We start from the raw sequence: 17,122 nt of genomic DNA, 5'->3' as shown, positions 1-17,122 counted from the left end.
CGGCTGTTCACTGCATTCATTCAACCTCTCATGTGGATAATTTGATGAATCAGTGCTTGTATATGGATATAATATCATTTGTAAAGCACATTTGAGACCAACATGCAGCAAGAGAAACTGAATCAGTGCTTATATATGGATATAATATCATTTGTAAAGCACATTTGAGACTCCACATGCAGGAAGAGAAACACACTGTACCAGTCTCAGTAAACACGCGTCCTCGTCAGAAATCACGCTACATTTCCTCCTCATCAGACCCATCAACCCTGCTGTTATTTATAGCTCCGGCGCAGCATCAAACCGCAGGCTGCAGCCTTGTGCCCCAGAGCATGATGGATGTAAATAAAGCACACACACACACACACTCACGCGTGTGTTTGGCCCAGCCCCCGGCCGGCCCGCAGATGGAGTGAGACGCCGGAGTCGAGCTGTAGTGATGAGACTCGCTCCAGTAATGAATAAGCACAAGCAGAGCGCCGTGTCCATGTAGGTCAGAGCCGAGCATCAGGAGTGTGTCCTCACACACACACACACACACACGCCAGCCGACGGTCATGGGCTCCGTAGTGGCAGGCTGCTTCTCCCAGCCGGGCCTGTCCGACGCCGAGAGTGTGTCCGTCCAGTAAGTCTTGACCTTCGGCTTGCATGACAAACGCTTCTCAAACGCTGTGGCGATACAGCAGCTCCCAGCGTGTGTGTGTGTGTGTGTGTGTGTGTGAGTGTGTGTGACTGCAGTGACGTCTCAGCACCAGCCCTCGTGTCTGTCCGCTGTCAATGTCCTCTACAGCTGAAAGGTTGAAGCTTTCTGTGTGTGTGTTCTCCCCTCCCGCTCGACTCCAGTGGGCTGATCCTGAAGCACATCATGAATGATGATAACTCTAAACACAGCTGATGTCTAGTAATGGATATAAAGTTGCTCGTATTGTAATTATCATTACTCGTGTACTGCTGAGTCATGGAACTGCAAACCTTTACCTATCTCTGCTGTTCATTTACTGTTGTATAACTTGAAGAACTATTTAACAATTGTGTCTTGAGTGCAAATGCAGGTCATTTAATTGGGACTAAAAACAAACCCTTTACATCCTCATGCTCTTTATATTCCTCAGGACATGCGTGTTGTTCTCAGTGTGGCTGATTAAAGCAGCGATCAGCACTTCTGCCATCCTTTACGTCCACATGGCCACACACTCGGAGGTACACAGTGTGTGTGTGTGTGTGTGTGGGGCAGGTGCTGATGTCATGTGACGTGTCTCTCAGCAGCGTTTGGGTTTGTGCCAGTGCTGGAGGTCCCACACACACACACACACACACACACACACACACACCGGTTTCGGTTCACCACCCTTCATGTGCCTGTGGCTTGTCTGTCAGTTTTCTGTCATGGCTGTTAGAGAGTGAAATGGGGTAATGTGTCTCAATGGGCCTATTTACACTGGGCCACTTGATCGGATAGCTGTGTGAATGGCCTCCGAAATGAATTGGAGTGATTTCTAAATCCTCTCCCCAGTGCTGATGGGGAGATTTTGCATCTTACTGCAGATTTCTGACTTAGCTGATGCTAAATAAATGCTAAATACTCTCCGTGACGTGAACCTGTTAAATTTGCAGAATGCGAAGGAATTGGAGATCAGATTCATTGATGAGAGAGAGTTATGTGGCCAAGCCTGAATGGAATAGTTGTAATTAGGGGGGGGGTAACAATATATTGCAATACAAAAATGCATCAATATGTATCGTGGATGGTTTTAGTGTCAGTACTACATTAAACTACTATATAATGTTGAATATAATGATAATAAAGCAATGAGGGAATATTTGTGGGTTCTGATAATGCCAAATGTCTGATGTTAGTAAAAAGTGTCCTACATTATTATAAATATATCTAGTCAGTGACAGAGAACAAGCATATTCATCTAAAACAATTCTGTATTTTCAGCTTCAGAATCATGAATATTGTTATTCTGGCGTCTCTATTGTCCTGAGCTTTGGGTTTCAGCACCAAGTCCAAGACTATTCATTTACACACTCAATGTAACGCCAAATTTAGCATTTTAGTCAACAGTACATTGTTTTGTGAACCTTTTACCATATGTCTTGGAGTATCGCAATGATATTGTATCGTGAGTTCAGTATCGTGATCTGTGTCGAATCGTGACATGAGGGTATCGCTATTGCAAATGGCAAAGTGTGTTTTTCTTTTCACCAGGCTTATGGCTGATCTGCGCTGTTGGGATTGAATGAATCAGCACACACCCTGCTAATCACCTGACCTGGGTGAGATCTGACCGGAGGAGAGATGCTGTGTGTGTGTGTGTGTGTGTGTGTGTGTGTTGGCTGACTCTAGCGAGTTGAAGTCATTGCTCATCAGCCTCATATTTCACCGACCTGCCCTTCTGCTCAAGGCCGAGCGTTTTACAGCCACCACCTCATCTCACGATAAAACACCACAAACAGCCTCAGATATCTGCACAGATCCTTACAGAGGTCACACACACACACACACACACACACACACACACACACACACACACACACACACACACACACACACACACACACACACACACACACACACACACACACACACACTCATGTGCTTTTACAGGGACTTCTGCTGTTAAACTCTGAAGCGTTCCTGTGGTAGTCTGTGTAAGAACAGGCTGTGTCAGTGAGTGTGTCGTCGTCTGCTGTTATTCCGGCATTCTGGAGACGCCTGGAGAGAATCTGAGGTCAATCTTAGTGCTGCTGAAATGTGGGAGCAGCAATAGGGAAGTTGGAGAATGTTTGGAAAGGGTGGGAGGCTGACACGTGCAGGCTTTCGCTTCATACTTTCAGTGCGAGGGAATGAAGAAAAACTAACTTTGCTCAGTAGTATAGATGGAGGGAGGCGCTTTCAGAGCTTTATCTGGACTCCTCTGGTCCGTTGCTATTGCAGACTCTCTGACGCTCTGGTCAACGAGTGTACAAACACTTTTCCCCACTATCGTTTGGACTTCAGTGTGTTCTCAGGTCAGTGGCTCTCTTGGCTCAGGATGGTGATGTGGGAAATGTCTTCATTCTCTTACCCAGGGCTGTTTGTGCTGGTGATCTTCAGTGTGTGTTCTGCTTTCTCTGTGTGTTTCAGTCTTCTGTGATTGAATTAACTCCATGGCCTTTTATTTCAGCTGTGTGTAGTGGAAGAAAGACTTCCTGCTTGAGTAGTATCATGGGAGAGTAAATCATTTCATATTCCCACGATATAGTTCCTGCTGTGATATTTGTAGAGCTCTGTGCAAGAAGTGGTCCTCTAAAGATATATTATGAAACATGAAATGACTTCATAGTGATGTAGTATGTTATGTAATCATAGTATGATTCTTGAAATTCTTGATTCTGATTGGTTGATTGCAGTAATTACAGGTCTGTTTTTTCCCTGTCTGCCAATGCCAGTCAAATGCATCAATTTTAGTAAATTATGAAATTAGCAAAGTTTGAATATGAATTCAACTGATTCAGTTGATGGAATTCAGTTGATTATTTTTTAATTAAAATTAAGTCAAGCTATTGAAACGGGATTCCAAAAAATCAAAATGGAAAACACAGAATTCCAGGATGCTTAAAATTGGCATGAAATGAAAACTCACCATCTATTTTGTGAATGATTCATCCAACAATTCATCAGCCTATGTTAATTTCTTGTTGTTTTTTATGTCTGTGTTTGTTCCAGTGGTCCTCCAATGGACGATAACATTGTTTATTATAAGCGTGCGCTGCAGTTATATCATCTGCTGCTTTAAATGCTCGAGCTCTTTAACGCTGGTTCATTTCTGATTGGCTGTCAATGGTTTTATCAGCTAAAAAATCATTATGAAAGTGATTAAAACAATACCGCTCTTCTGTGTCGTTATCGTTACAGCGGTTGTGGACTTTCTTATTCTCGGAGTTGATTATTAAAATTTGATATTTATAGTTATTAGTGATGCTCCGATTGATCGGCCGCCGATCATGATCGGCCGATATTGGCAAAAAATAGCTTCATCGGCAACCCCCAAAAGCGCCGATCAAAAAAGCAGATCACGTGACGTAAATAACTCGCGCAACTTTTCCGCATGCGCGGCAACACAACAGCAGAGCAGAGCTTGCTTAACAGTGGCAAAATGAGTTCTCCTATGACGGCAATTCAATAGCAATTATAAACGAGCGCACAACTGATGCTGGCGCGCGCGGTAAATGACATTCGCGAGAGGATAACAGATCTACGCGCGAGGAAACGGGAACTCGCGAGCTCATTCAAACCCTGCGCGGGCGCATGACATCTCTGCCCTCGCGCGCGTGCATGATCATTCCCCAACTCTCGCGCTTGATCTCCTCTCGCCTGCTGATTTTGCTCGCTCGAACACTTTTATTTTTGGCAGTCGAGGGGCGGGACTTACTGTTTTAATAACCTCAAATGTCATTGTCATTATTTTATTTTTTGGATCTGATGTAGTTAGTTCCTCAACTACATCCATTGTAGTCTGCCTGACCCCTCTTTGTTTTGAAAAATTATACTGTGCCTTATTTGGAAAAGGTGGCCTACAGTAGCCTTATGTTATCTTGTTTTCTAACTACAATTAAATAAATATTGGTGGTTCTTCAAGATTTTCTTGACTCTAGCATATTTCCATTCTGTGATCGGCAGTGATCGGCAATCGGCAGATCATGATTTTGGTGATCGGTGATTGGCCCCAAAAATGCTGATCGGAGCATCACTAATAGTTATCATTTATAGTCATCATCCTTGATGTGACAGCCCTTTAATCTGGTGTTTTTTTCAGTGACTCTGAAATCGACACAACAATAGGTGGCGGCAAGTGACTAAGTCATTGAATCATTCATGCAACCTATTCATTCATAAAACTGATTAATTCATGAATGCCACTACTAGGTTGCTTAAATGGTTAGTTCTCCCAAAAATGAAATTTCTGTCATTAATTACTCACCCTCATGTTGTTTCAAACCCCGTAAGACCTTTGTTCATCTTCAGAACACAAATTAAGATCTTTTTGAGCTTTCTGTCCCTCCATTGACAGCAATGCAACTACCACTTTCAAGGCCCTGAAAGGTAGTAAACACATCATTAAAATAGTCCATGTGACTACAGTGATTCAACCTTAATGTTATGAAGTGACGAGAATACTTTTTGTGCGACTTTATTCAACAATTTCTTCTGTTCCGTGTCTTCTCCGACGCTGTACACGTGAGCAGCATGACACATGCGTGTGATGCTGACGCAGGAGCCGGCCAATAGTGAGCCGGTCTGATGGAGAACCTGGAAGCACTGCACTATTTACGCTTACACGAATAGTGTCAGAGAAGTGAAGTGAACAGAACAAATTGTTGAATAAAGTCATTATTTTTGTTTGTTTTTTGCGCACAAAAAGTATTCTCATCACTTCATCATAGCATAAAGGTTGAACCACTGTAGTCACATGGACTATTTTAACTTTACTACCTTTCTGGGGCTTAAAAGTTGTAATAACGTAGACTGTCAATGGAGGGACAGAAAGCTCTCGGATATAATAAAAAAAATCTTTGTGTTCTGAAGATGAACGAAGGTCTTACGGGTTTGGAACGACATGAGGGGGAGTAATTAATGACAGACTTTTCATTTTTGGGGTGAACTAACCCTTTAATAACTTTAACAGAGTTTTTTGAGGGAAATCAACCTACCAATGTTTGAAATCAACCTAAGGCCCTGATATACTCACGGCAAAGCTCTTTTTCTTCGCTTGGGGTAAAAAGAAGTTGAAAATACCTCCACAGCGATATACTGTTAACGAACATACCGACATCGTCCACACTGCTGAGAGCGCAATTAGATGAACGTATATGTTTTGCGCGGTTTCTTCAAAAACATAATAAACACAACAAAACTGTGACAGCGGTGAGAAAACATCAGCTCAGAAAGCATCTGAATATAGTGACGTGGAAATGTTTGCAGCAGCTCTGCGATTCAGCTCTCCAGTCACGTTTATTTATATACCACTTTATACAATAGATTGCTTCAGCAGCAGCTTTACAGAATTAAACATTACGAATTAAACATAAAACAGTGTCAGTGTAGCTTTAGATTAAAATTACTTCTTCATTTTCTACTGTAAAGCAGCGGTCCAATGTGTTCATGTTTTTACTCGTGTCTGACCTCGACGGACTGAAAGAAGAAATGAACCGGTGAAGGCGGAGCCTCAGAGCCACACCCACCTATTGCATCATCACCACGGACCAATGGCAGTTTTTTTTGTTCAAAATGACGTCAAACCAGTTCGTTCTCCAATTTCGTTTTTAAGTTTCACCTGTGAACTGCACTGTACCCTGCAATCACTTTATCATTCAAACAACAGTTGTGTTATCGTTATATCATTCACGCGATTTGCTGTTTGATTCTCAACCCTTTTTTTTAAAGTGTCATAATTACATGTTGTGAATGTTAAGCTTATTGTAGTATCAGTTTAGCTTGTTCTCAGCCTTTTCAGCCCTGATTCTCATCAGCAGAAGTGTTGCAGTCAGAAGGTCTTCTGTGCTGTAGATCCACAGCTGGACAGACTCTCCCTTCAGGGCCTCAGAGAAACCCAACATGTGTGGTCATGAGCCATACACCACTGTTTCCCAGCATGCATCACGCGCCGCAGCACAGAGCACTTCATGCATCGCCTATCTGTCCCTTACTTTTGTAGAGCTCTTAATAATTCTTTATAGTTTGAAACGGGCGGTTTCGTCATTAGGGCGACTGGGCGACGCACCACCAAAGTGTGGAAGGGACTTTTTCAGTCACATGCGCATTCAACCAGAGTTTCGCTAGCCATCACTGTTGTTCTGTCTCTGGATATAGTCCAATCAGCATCAAGTTGTGTTGTGGAGTACTGCCTCTTTTTGGGCGATTTCACTGGGCGAGCGTTCCCATAGACTTCCATACACAGATTTTTTTTTTCGAACTGCAGGCACTGCATTCTCTATGGGTTCCGGGAGGGCTACTGCTAACGTGCTTTCGTCATCATACATAAACTTCACTTGTGCAGCGATTGGTGGAAACAAATATACCTCTATTAATAATCTTTAAGCTGAAGGGATATACAATCATTTCATCAGTGCATAACTTACATTCCACGGGCATATTCTCCATCTGTAAATGTTAGAAAGTCAAGCAAATATTTCCATTTTGCTGTCATGAGAGGGCGAGCGTCCGCAGGCTAAACTGCCGTGAACGAGCGTCGCCGCGCGCATGTGCGGCGAACAGACGGAGCGCGATAATTCTGACTAAAATATACATTAACACTAAATTATAAATATATATTTTGCTAAAATATTTGATGTTGAATATTTGTTGTTGTTGGGGAACATAAATGCTAAAGAATTTCAAAGTGTATTTTTATGATATCAGTTTTGTTTAAATTTTTTTTAATTTTCATTTTAGTAAACTTCTTTAAAAAGCATTATTTTGTTTTTAGATTGTAATGTTGCAATGTTAGAATGTAATGTGATTTGACCCCTTTTTTGGATAGACTGCAATTCACTATGTTTGTTTTCATAGCCTTCAATATGGACATTGTTTGTAGGACAATATTAATCAGGATATGAAATAATTTTTTTTTATTAAATACAGTTGTTGTTTTTTTTTTATTCAAATAGAAAAAATAAATAAATACTGAGTTTATACCATACATCGCCGTTTAGCCCAAAAATTTGGATTTCTTTGGCTATTGCCCAACCCTACCTTATGGCCTGCTGTAAATGCTGAATTTTCCATGTTTAGCTAAGCAGTAATGATACATTATTATCACTGTTAAATAGTTATTTAACAATTAGCCTACATGCAGCCCTGCATTAATAATTCAGTTTGTTTGCGCTTTTACATCTGAAATGCAACATGCAAATTTACATTGGAAAAGCCCTTGACTGGTTCATGACTGTTTCAGGAAGCACGGAAGGGAGGGGACGGGATGAGGAGGGGGGAGGGTCGAGCTAGCTCTGTTTGACAATACTTCGAACGTGACGTCACCCAACATCGCTTAGAGCACTTTTAACATACTCAAACCAAAATGTATTCAGACACCTTCAACATTTCTCACATTTTCACAGTTATCCGCTATAGTTTAGAAAATGGTAAAACAATTTGACGAACTTAGTTGATATTTCACTGGTTTTGTCTGCTGTTAAATTTAACAACACCATTAGATAATACCGGTTTAGCTCAACCGATCACCAAGCAACGCTTCATTTTGTTCAGTCTGTGTGTAAAAAGGTCGCATTAGCAATTAAAGAAAAAACACTTCAGTAAAACATGATCAAGTGTCTGAATCATTTTTGGTCCCAAATTTGTATACATGTTACTGGTAGTCGCTGTAGGAAGAATATTTGGGTATAATATGTCTCAGTTTACTTTATTTTTCTATCCTCACTTACATACATTATCTATAGTGTCCTGCACACACTAGTAAAAACAATTATATCTGGTTTCTGATACATTTTTGGTTTCTTCAGTTCAGCTAAATCCTAATAGAGCAGCTTTCCTTGTGTTTTCCATTTCGAGTGAGAGGTGTGGCCACTTTCAGTTTATAGTGGTGCTCTTAAAACCAATTAAATGTTCTAGTTGTGGTTCTCACAGAAATGAAGCAACTTCTCTCATCACAAACAATGACTAAATTAGCTTTAAAAATAGTTCCATAAGATTTTTTTTTTTTACTTGGTTATTATTGTAGGTTATCTGTGATTTCATACTGGTAAGCACAGGATCTCTGTAGAAGGCTAAGAGAACAAAATGTGCTCATTCATTTATGTAGCCTATCTTTATTACTATCTGAAACAAAAATAAATCAGCTCTTTATTATGTAATGCCATGTCGGTGATGTTTAAAGCAGACTCCTGCGCACTTCAAACACACATTAGCATACTACTTTCCTCCTCAGTCTTCCTTCAGCTGTTTTGAGGAAGAATAGTTTGCTGCTCTTCTCCTCCTCCTCCTCTGAGGTCTGGCTGGGAGAAGCAAGGGTTTGTGGGAAATGCTGGAGTCGAGAGATGAGCAGCAGACACTAGTATGCGCTGAACTTTCAACAGCGCTTTATTTTCCTACTTTCACCGGCGATGTGTGAAGTTTCCCGGCGCGTTTGAGCTCGCGTCTCCGTCGAGATGTTCGTGAGAGCGTCGTGTGAGAGCTGGAGGTTGTTCGCGCGCTGGACGTGTACGTGAAATCCGCAGGTAAACAAAGACACTAGTGAAAGTTTGAGAACTGCACGCGACGCGACGCGACACATCAGAACGCGACGCGCGCTTTATAATCGATGATGTTGTGAATAGTTGACGCGCATGGGTTGTTCATACAAACAACTTCGGTCATTTTTAACGGGAGCGTTGCGTTCTATTGTGACGCGTCGCGTGCGGGGTAAACTTTGGAGTGAAATGTTTTAATGTTTCTCTCTTTGGTAAATTACATTGAGTCTTTCATAACGCACAAACGAACTCCTTTTTTCATTAAGAAAACATTATCAGAGATGTACACAACGCGCATACTTGGATATTTGGAGTTTCATCGCTACTATTTATTATTATTATTATTATTATTATGTCCTCTTGTTGTGTCTGACCATGACACACACACACACACACACACACACACACACACACACACACACACACACACACACACACACACACTGCACTTGTCCAATAAGCTGTGAATAGGAACACGTCAGTCTACTTTAAACACATCATGCACTTGTGCACTAATGTCCAGTTGTAATGTTTAACTGCTGAGGCGTTGAGTGTGTGTGACAGATATTAAGCTGATATCAAGGGTGTAAACTACCCTGGACAAATGTGAGGGTATGAGACATTCTGCCTGGACATCTTCATTGTTTTCACACCTGTATTGATGTGTGCTGTATGATGTTTTGATGGACTAGTGTGAGAACAGATGTTCTGATGATCTGTTATGACTGCCTCCCTGTGGTGAAACACTAGACTTACAACACCTTCAGTATCAGAAACACTTCTCTCTTTACTCTTAACTACATAAGAGAACATTAGGTGTGTGTGTGTGTGTGTGTGTGTGTGTGTGTGTGTGTGTGTGTGTGTGTGTGTGTGTGTGTGTGTGTGTGTGTGTGTGTGTGTGTGTGTGTGCGCGTGCGTGCAGTTACACTGTAGAACAAAACGTCAAAGTTCTGGGAATTATTGCTTCAGACATTAATAAAACCAAATTGTCAGTTTTAATAATCAAGTTAATATTTTGCCATGTGTTTGCTCTTAAAAAATTCATGGTAATATTAATATATTTCAGTGCTTGACTTTAAGATTATTATTTACTCATGTTTATATGCTAATTTGAGAATGAGGATGACAAAAACATAATGTAATACACATTTAATACAGTGTAATTTAATACACTACTACTTTTTAAAGATTTAAATAAAATACTGCTTGTGTCCTGTCAGGGTGCCTATAGTAAGTAATGTAGCTTGTGTAACTACCTGGCAACATTATGGAAATATATTTATAACAATAAGAAGAGAAAGGCATTTTAAATGCATAAATATTTTTAAATAAGACTTTGCCTTTGTCTAGTTTCTCTAGCTCTATTGTAAAGCATAGTGTAGAGAGAAAAGAGAAGAAATATGATTGGCACTTGTCCACTATTATTTACTATTTTACCATTATTTTGGATAAGTTTAAGTAATCAGTTACTCGTCTCAGCGCTGTGTTTGTGTCAAACTCTACAAGCATCGGCACCACAATAACCGTTTACCCTGCAGTGAATTGCCTTTATGCAAATGCTTGATTATTAACTAGCCTATTCCTGAACTTAATGCTGAAGAAGGGCAAACAAATCCTAGACGCTAATAACTGGAGACGTTTAGTGCTTGTATCGGTTATATATATCCTTCTTGTTTTTTTAATGTATTTCCAGTAGGATGTGATATTGAACCCTTAATGCTAATAGTTGTGTGTCACTGTTAATATTAGTTTTCTATGGATCCTGATGTATAAAAATATAATCATTTAGTCTTTACAGAAAATGTAAATGTCTGGACTGTTACAGTGTGATGGCCTGTGAATAAAAGTGTGGCAAGATACTTTCTGAATAAGATAATCAGATTAGTGTTGGCCAATAGTATCAGTGTGATCACAGTGGTCAAATATTAGTGACTGATTGGCAACACTCTTGTTGAATAATAATATAATAATATAATAATATCTATTATGACAGTAACTCATGTTACTGTACACACAGGTTTTGTAAATGTTAACAGGTAGGACAAAAATATCTTGGTTGATATCAAAAACACAATTAAATAGCAGTGTAATAAATGCAAATATTAATCAAACAACTATAGTGACTAAAGAAAGAAAAATAATTTATGTTTTAATAAATTTTTTTGACTATTAACTTGAAAAATGACATTAAAAGCTTGAAGCAATGTTGACTTCATTGAGACACACTTGAAGGCTGAATAAATTTAATGTGTTTTTGATTACAGTATTTAGACTGTATTTCACATGTACTTATGTGATATTATGAATAATTTATGTGTTTCTGAAGACTGTATTAGCATATTTGTGGCATATTGAAGAAATAATTGCCTTCAGAAAGTCGAAAGAGAAACGAGTTCATCCACAAACAGATGTACAGATATAGTGCGTCTCTGTTTCAGACACTTTCACACATTAAACCTGCTAAATTGCTGTAAAATTGGCAGATTAGTGAAGGCATCACATTTGCTGCTCACACAAGCAACAGCTTTCAGTCTTTTACTGCTTTCACACATCGGTAGAAAAGCACACAGTAAAGACAAACTCTGAGACGTCAGTCACTGGAAATGACTTTTAAAAGCTGCGGCGTTTTCTTCATCATTTTTACCACTAATGTTACAGTCTCTGTAAACTGCTTTTAAACCATTACAAGTGTTTCATCAGTTCACACATGATGTTTAAATGGTAAAATACCTTTAAAAGTGATCTCTGGATTAGTTTAGATGGCATTAATGTGTCTCGTGCAAGTGTCTCAGATCTTGAGTTATTCGTCACGTTCATAAACTGCACTGCGCAATCTCTTCACTCGTACTAATATCACTTTATTTTGTAGGATATATCATAAAGGTAATGTTAAATTCTGTGATTGTCTATTTTAATGTGCCATTGTTAGCATGTAAATCAGTATGCCATGTTGATATGCCCAGTATTTTCAATAATTAAATATCTTATTTTCTAATTCTGTATAATGCATGGTACATTATCTGTGCAGTATTAGTCCTATATCATGTTTAATGTTAAATCTCTTACAGTCAGACTACAAAAGTGTATAAAGTTTTAATCTGAAATCATGGACAACTGTAAAAACTCCCTTAAAAAAAGTGAGGAACTTTATTCTCTCTATTTTTCTTCACAATTAGCATCATTTACGGTGCCCATGTTTCACAGAAAGTAGTGCAAGGAAATTTCTATTAGTTTTTGTGTCACCGTTTATACAGTGAAGAAGTGACAGCGCTCTTGTCCAATCAGAGTAGAGGAGCAGAAGACACAGTTGCATAACCGCCTCTCCTGCCAATGAGCGCACGCAGATCTCCGACTGTACATCAGGAACTTCTCTTCTCCTTTCTGTTGTCATTTGTTCAGGCACTCAACAGATGGCACTGTTAAACTGCGGTGAGGTGTGTGTGAGGACTTGAGGAGAGCGGATACTGGACTAATACAGTATATTAGATGAAATGAAGTACAAACGACCTCAGTGAACAATACTATTTAATTAAAGTTTTCATGGTCATTCATCTTATTCAATCAACCTCCTCCCTGCATCTCAGTGTCACGTCTCTGTGTGAATGATCATAACCTTCTTCAGATGCTGTCCTTCATGACACAGCTAGTGTTTGTGTGTATTATCCCTCAGTGGCCCGAACAGAAGAACACAGATTGGACTCTTGAGATCTTGGATGATGTCACTGATGTGGGAGGACAGTTTCTGGTGTAGTTTTGGCTGTCGTCTCTGTTGGCAGAGGCCTGTGGTGACATTGATCTTCTGTATCGGCGGCCTGTGGATTTGGCTTTGCATTTGTTTCTCTCTGGTGAAATGCGTCTAATGATGCGGTCTAGACACAGAGATTTCAGATATGTCTGTTACTGTTAGAGAGATATCAGACGAACAAAGCAAAACAAAAGACAAAATCAAATAATAATACCCAGAAAAGAGAAAATAAAGAAGACAAAAAAAAAGAAAAGAAAAAGTGATGAACTGCGTTCACATTGCAGGACAGCAAATGCGAGTTGATTTTTTTTCATCTTTGCAGGACTGTGATATGCAGGATAGTGCAAAGTAACATATTTTAGCACCTGTGTGAAAGTGAATAGCACATAACAGGCACAATAAACATGAATATTGTTACAATATGCGTCACATGACTAAACTTACATCATCGGTTTTAAATGCCTCTGTTCTGACAGTCCACACTACAGGGCTAAAACAGCGTTTTCAAATTTATCCACTTTGTTTGAAAAGCGTTTTCAAAAAGCTTTGTTTTCATGAAAAAAAACGCTGTCTCAGTGTGGACGGAAGGCCAAAACGGAGAGAAATTAGAGTGGACAAGGCCTAAAACATATAAAAAATGTTTTACTCTAACTGACTAGCTGGTTGTTGTGTGATTGTACCGGTGTAATGTGCGGTTGTGTGTTGTGTAGCAGCGATGCAGGGCTGAAGGACGTGCTGTCGGACTGGGACTCAGACATGGATGCTGTGGACTGTCTTAAGGACTCAGATGTTCTCCACAATGGCAGCCGGAAGGACCATGAAGCGGCCCGGCGTCTGGCCCGGCGGCTTTACCACCTCGAGGGCTTCCGGCGCTCCGATGTGGCCAAACACCTGGGCAAGAAGTGAGTGCTTTCAGACACACATTCAGTTTGGGGTTTTCCTGCTTTGTTTGATTGGTTACCTGTTTTATAACCACAAACCAGAGGAATATGAAAACATTAGCCTCTAACTTGAATCTGAAGAACGACAACCTGCAGAAATACATGGTTTGAGTCTGATTGGTTGGCAGGTAGTTCTGGGTTTATTGACCACATTACACTTCTGTATCACTTCACCATGTTCTCAATGAATTCTCTCTGATAAAGCCACTGCAGAAACCAACTAATCGACCGTTTAACCACTGAACGAGTCCGGCATGTACCTTATGTTGCTAAGCCATCTTCTTAGTTAAGGGCACATCACATATTAATTGTTATTAAGGTGAAAATGTTTTATTTGCAACCCAGAGCATGATTTCTGCAATTTAGAGCACAATTCAAAAAGGAATTCCCATGAGCCAGGCAATGCTCGTTGTTGCAGCATTAAAACGTAGCATGGTAGAGCCGTTAGCCTCGTGGTTAGTGTACCGACATATAGCGCGACTCCGGCGAACCGAGGTCGATTCCCAGCTCGAGGTCCTTTACCGATCCTGTTCCCCTCTGTCTCTACCCCATACTTTCCTGTCAAAATCTCTACTGTCCTATCCAATAAAACCACAAAAAGGCCAAAAGCATAACGTAAAAAATGTTTAAAAAATTGCTTGTTTAATAGCATTCCCAGGTCATCAATTTGCTCACACTAAAAGAGTGTGTGGGCACAGTCCACACATTTATGGCAGATTTAAAAAAAATAAATTCCGAAGTTTGCGTAAAAAATGGTGCGTGAATGTTTCAATCAGAGTTTCCGCTAGAAAAAAATGGTGCCGGTCAAAGTGACCGGCAGAGATTTCGTTTTCCGGACATTTTGATGATATGCCGGTCAAATATTGCCTCTTAATTAGTCAAGTTGAGGAAAACTGGAGGCAGGCTATGTAACTTAAAATGACATAATCAGGCCGTATAGAAAGCAACATGTTTATTAGCCTAACTTTCAAATAGACGGAAAAAAAACATGAACGTCCGATTGGCGTCAATCAACGCCAATTGTTTTTACCATGGTTTCACATTCATAGTTTAACAAACCAATCCCCCTTCCCCACATAAAATATCTGAATATCTCGCGGTGTAAATAGCCGCATTTCCATTACAGATTTGCACAAATGTTTTGCGCTATTATCTAAATATCGATAAAAAACTATTGCGAAATGACAGCGTTTCCATTAACCGATGTTATATGCGACTAAACGTCCTTTTTTCTCTCACGATAAGTCATTTAAAAAATCACGGCAACAGACGTTGGTTTATATAATATCACAGCCACCGCATTAGACATTATTATTATTATTAAAGGAAGGAGACGTGGCGTGTTATCCAAGCATTAATGGCAGGGAAAGACCCTTGTACTGCGAACGACACAGGGAGTTTCTGGGTGTTTCGCCCTCATTTCTGCTCCGAGGTTTTGATTGTGGCATTTATTTGAGATTTAGAATCCAGTATTCCTATAGGCTAATTATTGTTTCTTTTATGAATTTAATAAAGAACTCTGTCTCGTATTCTGTCCAAACGATCCATGTAGGCTACTTTTGTCCATTCGTTTTTCCTTTTTTAACCCGTAATTGAAAAACGAAAAATAAACGGTTGTTGTCTTTTTAAAACGCAAAGTTGAACACCAAAATTTTAATTTGAACTGGCTACACAAACTGCTGCGCAAAAAAAGTAAATACCGACGCATTTTCTGATTTTTGTTTATGACTTTTTGCCCCTTTATTAAACATTTAAAATATTCACAAATTAATATGAAAAACATGTCGATTTTACTGGTTTTCAAAGGCCAAATTAGAACCTGGAATTGATGTTTTTCCCGCAGTGCTGAATGAGAAGAGCCATTAATATTATGAATAAACTATTGTTTTCTAAGTGTCGGCTAAAATCACATCTCCATCTCCGCTGTTAAGCAGATGCGCTTTTAGAGAGAAATGCACCTTTCATACGGATTAGGTACATAATCAGAAGGTATTAGCTTTCGATTCGAATTTGTTCGTTTTAAAGTGGACATTTCAAGCTTTAGCCTACATAGGCTATATTTTGTTTCAGTTCTCGCGCTTCAGTTTATGGAGATCATGAAAGTGCGTCTGATTGTTTTATTTTATTTTACAAAAGCACAACGTTTTCTTGTTATTGTGAGTTTACACAAATAAAAGTAGTTGAGAATAATGTATTATTATTTTCTGTATGACCAGAAATTATAGAGTATTTTAAGTTGTTTCCATTGTTAATAGGAAAATGCAAGTGGTCACGCCCGCGCCTCCGTGCCATGCAGTGCGCGCTCCACACTCAGCTTTGTTCCTTTTTTGCATAAAAGCGTCTTCTAAATATAGCTTATTAAATGTTATAATATAATAAAATAATATACAATTATTATTATTTGCGTAGCTATACATGGACCTCAAACACACCGCGTCTTCTAAGTCAGGTGACTGCAAATGCGCAAAAACTGTTTCCATTGCAGTTTTGCGAAATATTCCTTTTTCGAATTGCCTGAAAAACCACCTCATGCGAGTATAAAAACGTTCTTGCGATAAACGGGAGTTTTTGCGAAATTAACGTGTTTCCATTGTGCGTATTTTTAATTCGCAATTTCAATTTGCGCAATTTGAAGGGTAGCCTAATGGAAACGCGGCTAGTGTCTCTCCACAACTTGCAATGCGCATAAGCCGCGTAATTGTTCCGCGGAGCGTAATTGTTCTCCGCAAGGCGACTTCGCTGCTTCGTCTTGATCCGATTCTGCTTTTTCTCCGGTGGTGGTGGAGCTGTCTGGACATCTGAGGCTTCAGGCGTTCCTGATTCACCATCGTCCGTCGCGTCTGGCCTCTGAAAAAAGCTTTTACGGCTAGTCTGCCTGGGCCTGGCCATATATGAAACGTCTCACTCATTCGTTCGTTGTTTAGGTCTATATTACAGCCGTTTTAGGCGTGCGCTTTATTTGAAATGCAGCATGCGATGTTGTTTAATAACTTTCAAACGGTAGAGCCTGTTCCTTTATAACATAGCCAAAGGTTGGTGTATTTTTGTTTTATACATTTTAGGCTTATTCTCAAATTCAGATTGTGTTAGGGGGGCGGGATTATTAGGTAATTTTAATCGGACAATTTGACCGGAGAGATTTAATTTTGTCGGACATTTCATTTTTTTTCCGGCCAATGTCCGGCAATTACCGGACAACGGAAAC

At 39.8% G+C, this 17,122-nt stretch overlaps 2 protein-coding genes across 5 annotated transcripts in view; one reads left to right on the top strand and one right to left on the bottom strand.

Moving 5' to 3' along the window:
• Window positions 1-7,953, bottom strand: part of LOC309488885 (uncharacterized protein) — a gene marked incomplete at its 3' end in the record, with an annotated part of 61,387 nt that extends 53,434 nt beyond the window's left edge. The window contains exon 1 of the mRNA XM_082157303.1: window positions 5,827-7,953. The remainder of the gene's footprint in view (window positions 1-5,826) is intronic.
• Window positions 1-17,122, top strand: part of psd3l (pleckstrin and Sec7 domain containing 3, like) — a 134,526-nt gene that overhangs the window by 46,428 nt on the left and 70,976 nt on the right. The window contains exons 1-2 of one of the 4 annotated variants that reach the window (XM_082157336.1): window positions 2,590-3,015; window positions 13,687-13,878. In XM_082157336.1, the coding sequence (XP_082013462.1) occupies window positions 13,733-13,878 (146 nt within the window). In that variant the 5' untranslated portion in view covers window positions 2,590-3,015; window positions 13,687-13,732. Of the gene's footprint in view, window positions 1-2,589; window positions 3,016-8,904; window positions 9,220-13,686; window positions 13,879-17,122 lie in introns of those variants that run through there. The other 3 variants (XM_082157335.1, XM_082157334.1, XM_082157333.1) reach the window with 3 other exon arrangements.

This window comes from Leuciscus leuciscus, assembly GCF_965113295.1.
Source record: "Leuciscus leuciscus genome assembly, chromosome: 24".
In the NCBI taxonomy this organism is placed as follows: Eukaryota; Metazoa; Chordata; class Actinopteri; order Cypriniformes; family Leuciscidae; genus Leuciscus; species Leuciscus leuciscus.
The sequence above is the reverse complement of the archived record's forward strand: the minus strand, read 5'-3'. Positions and strand labels throughout refer to the sequence as shown.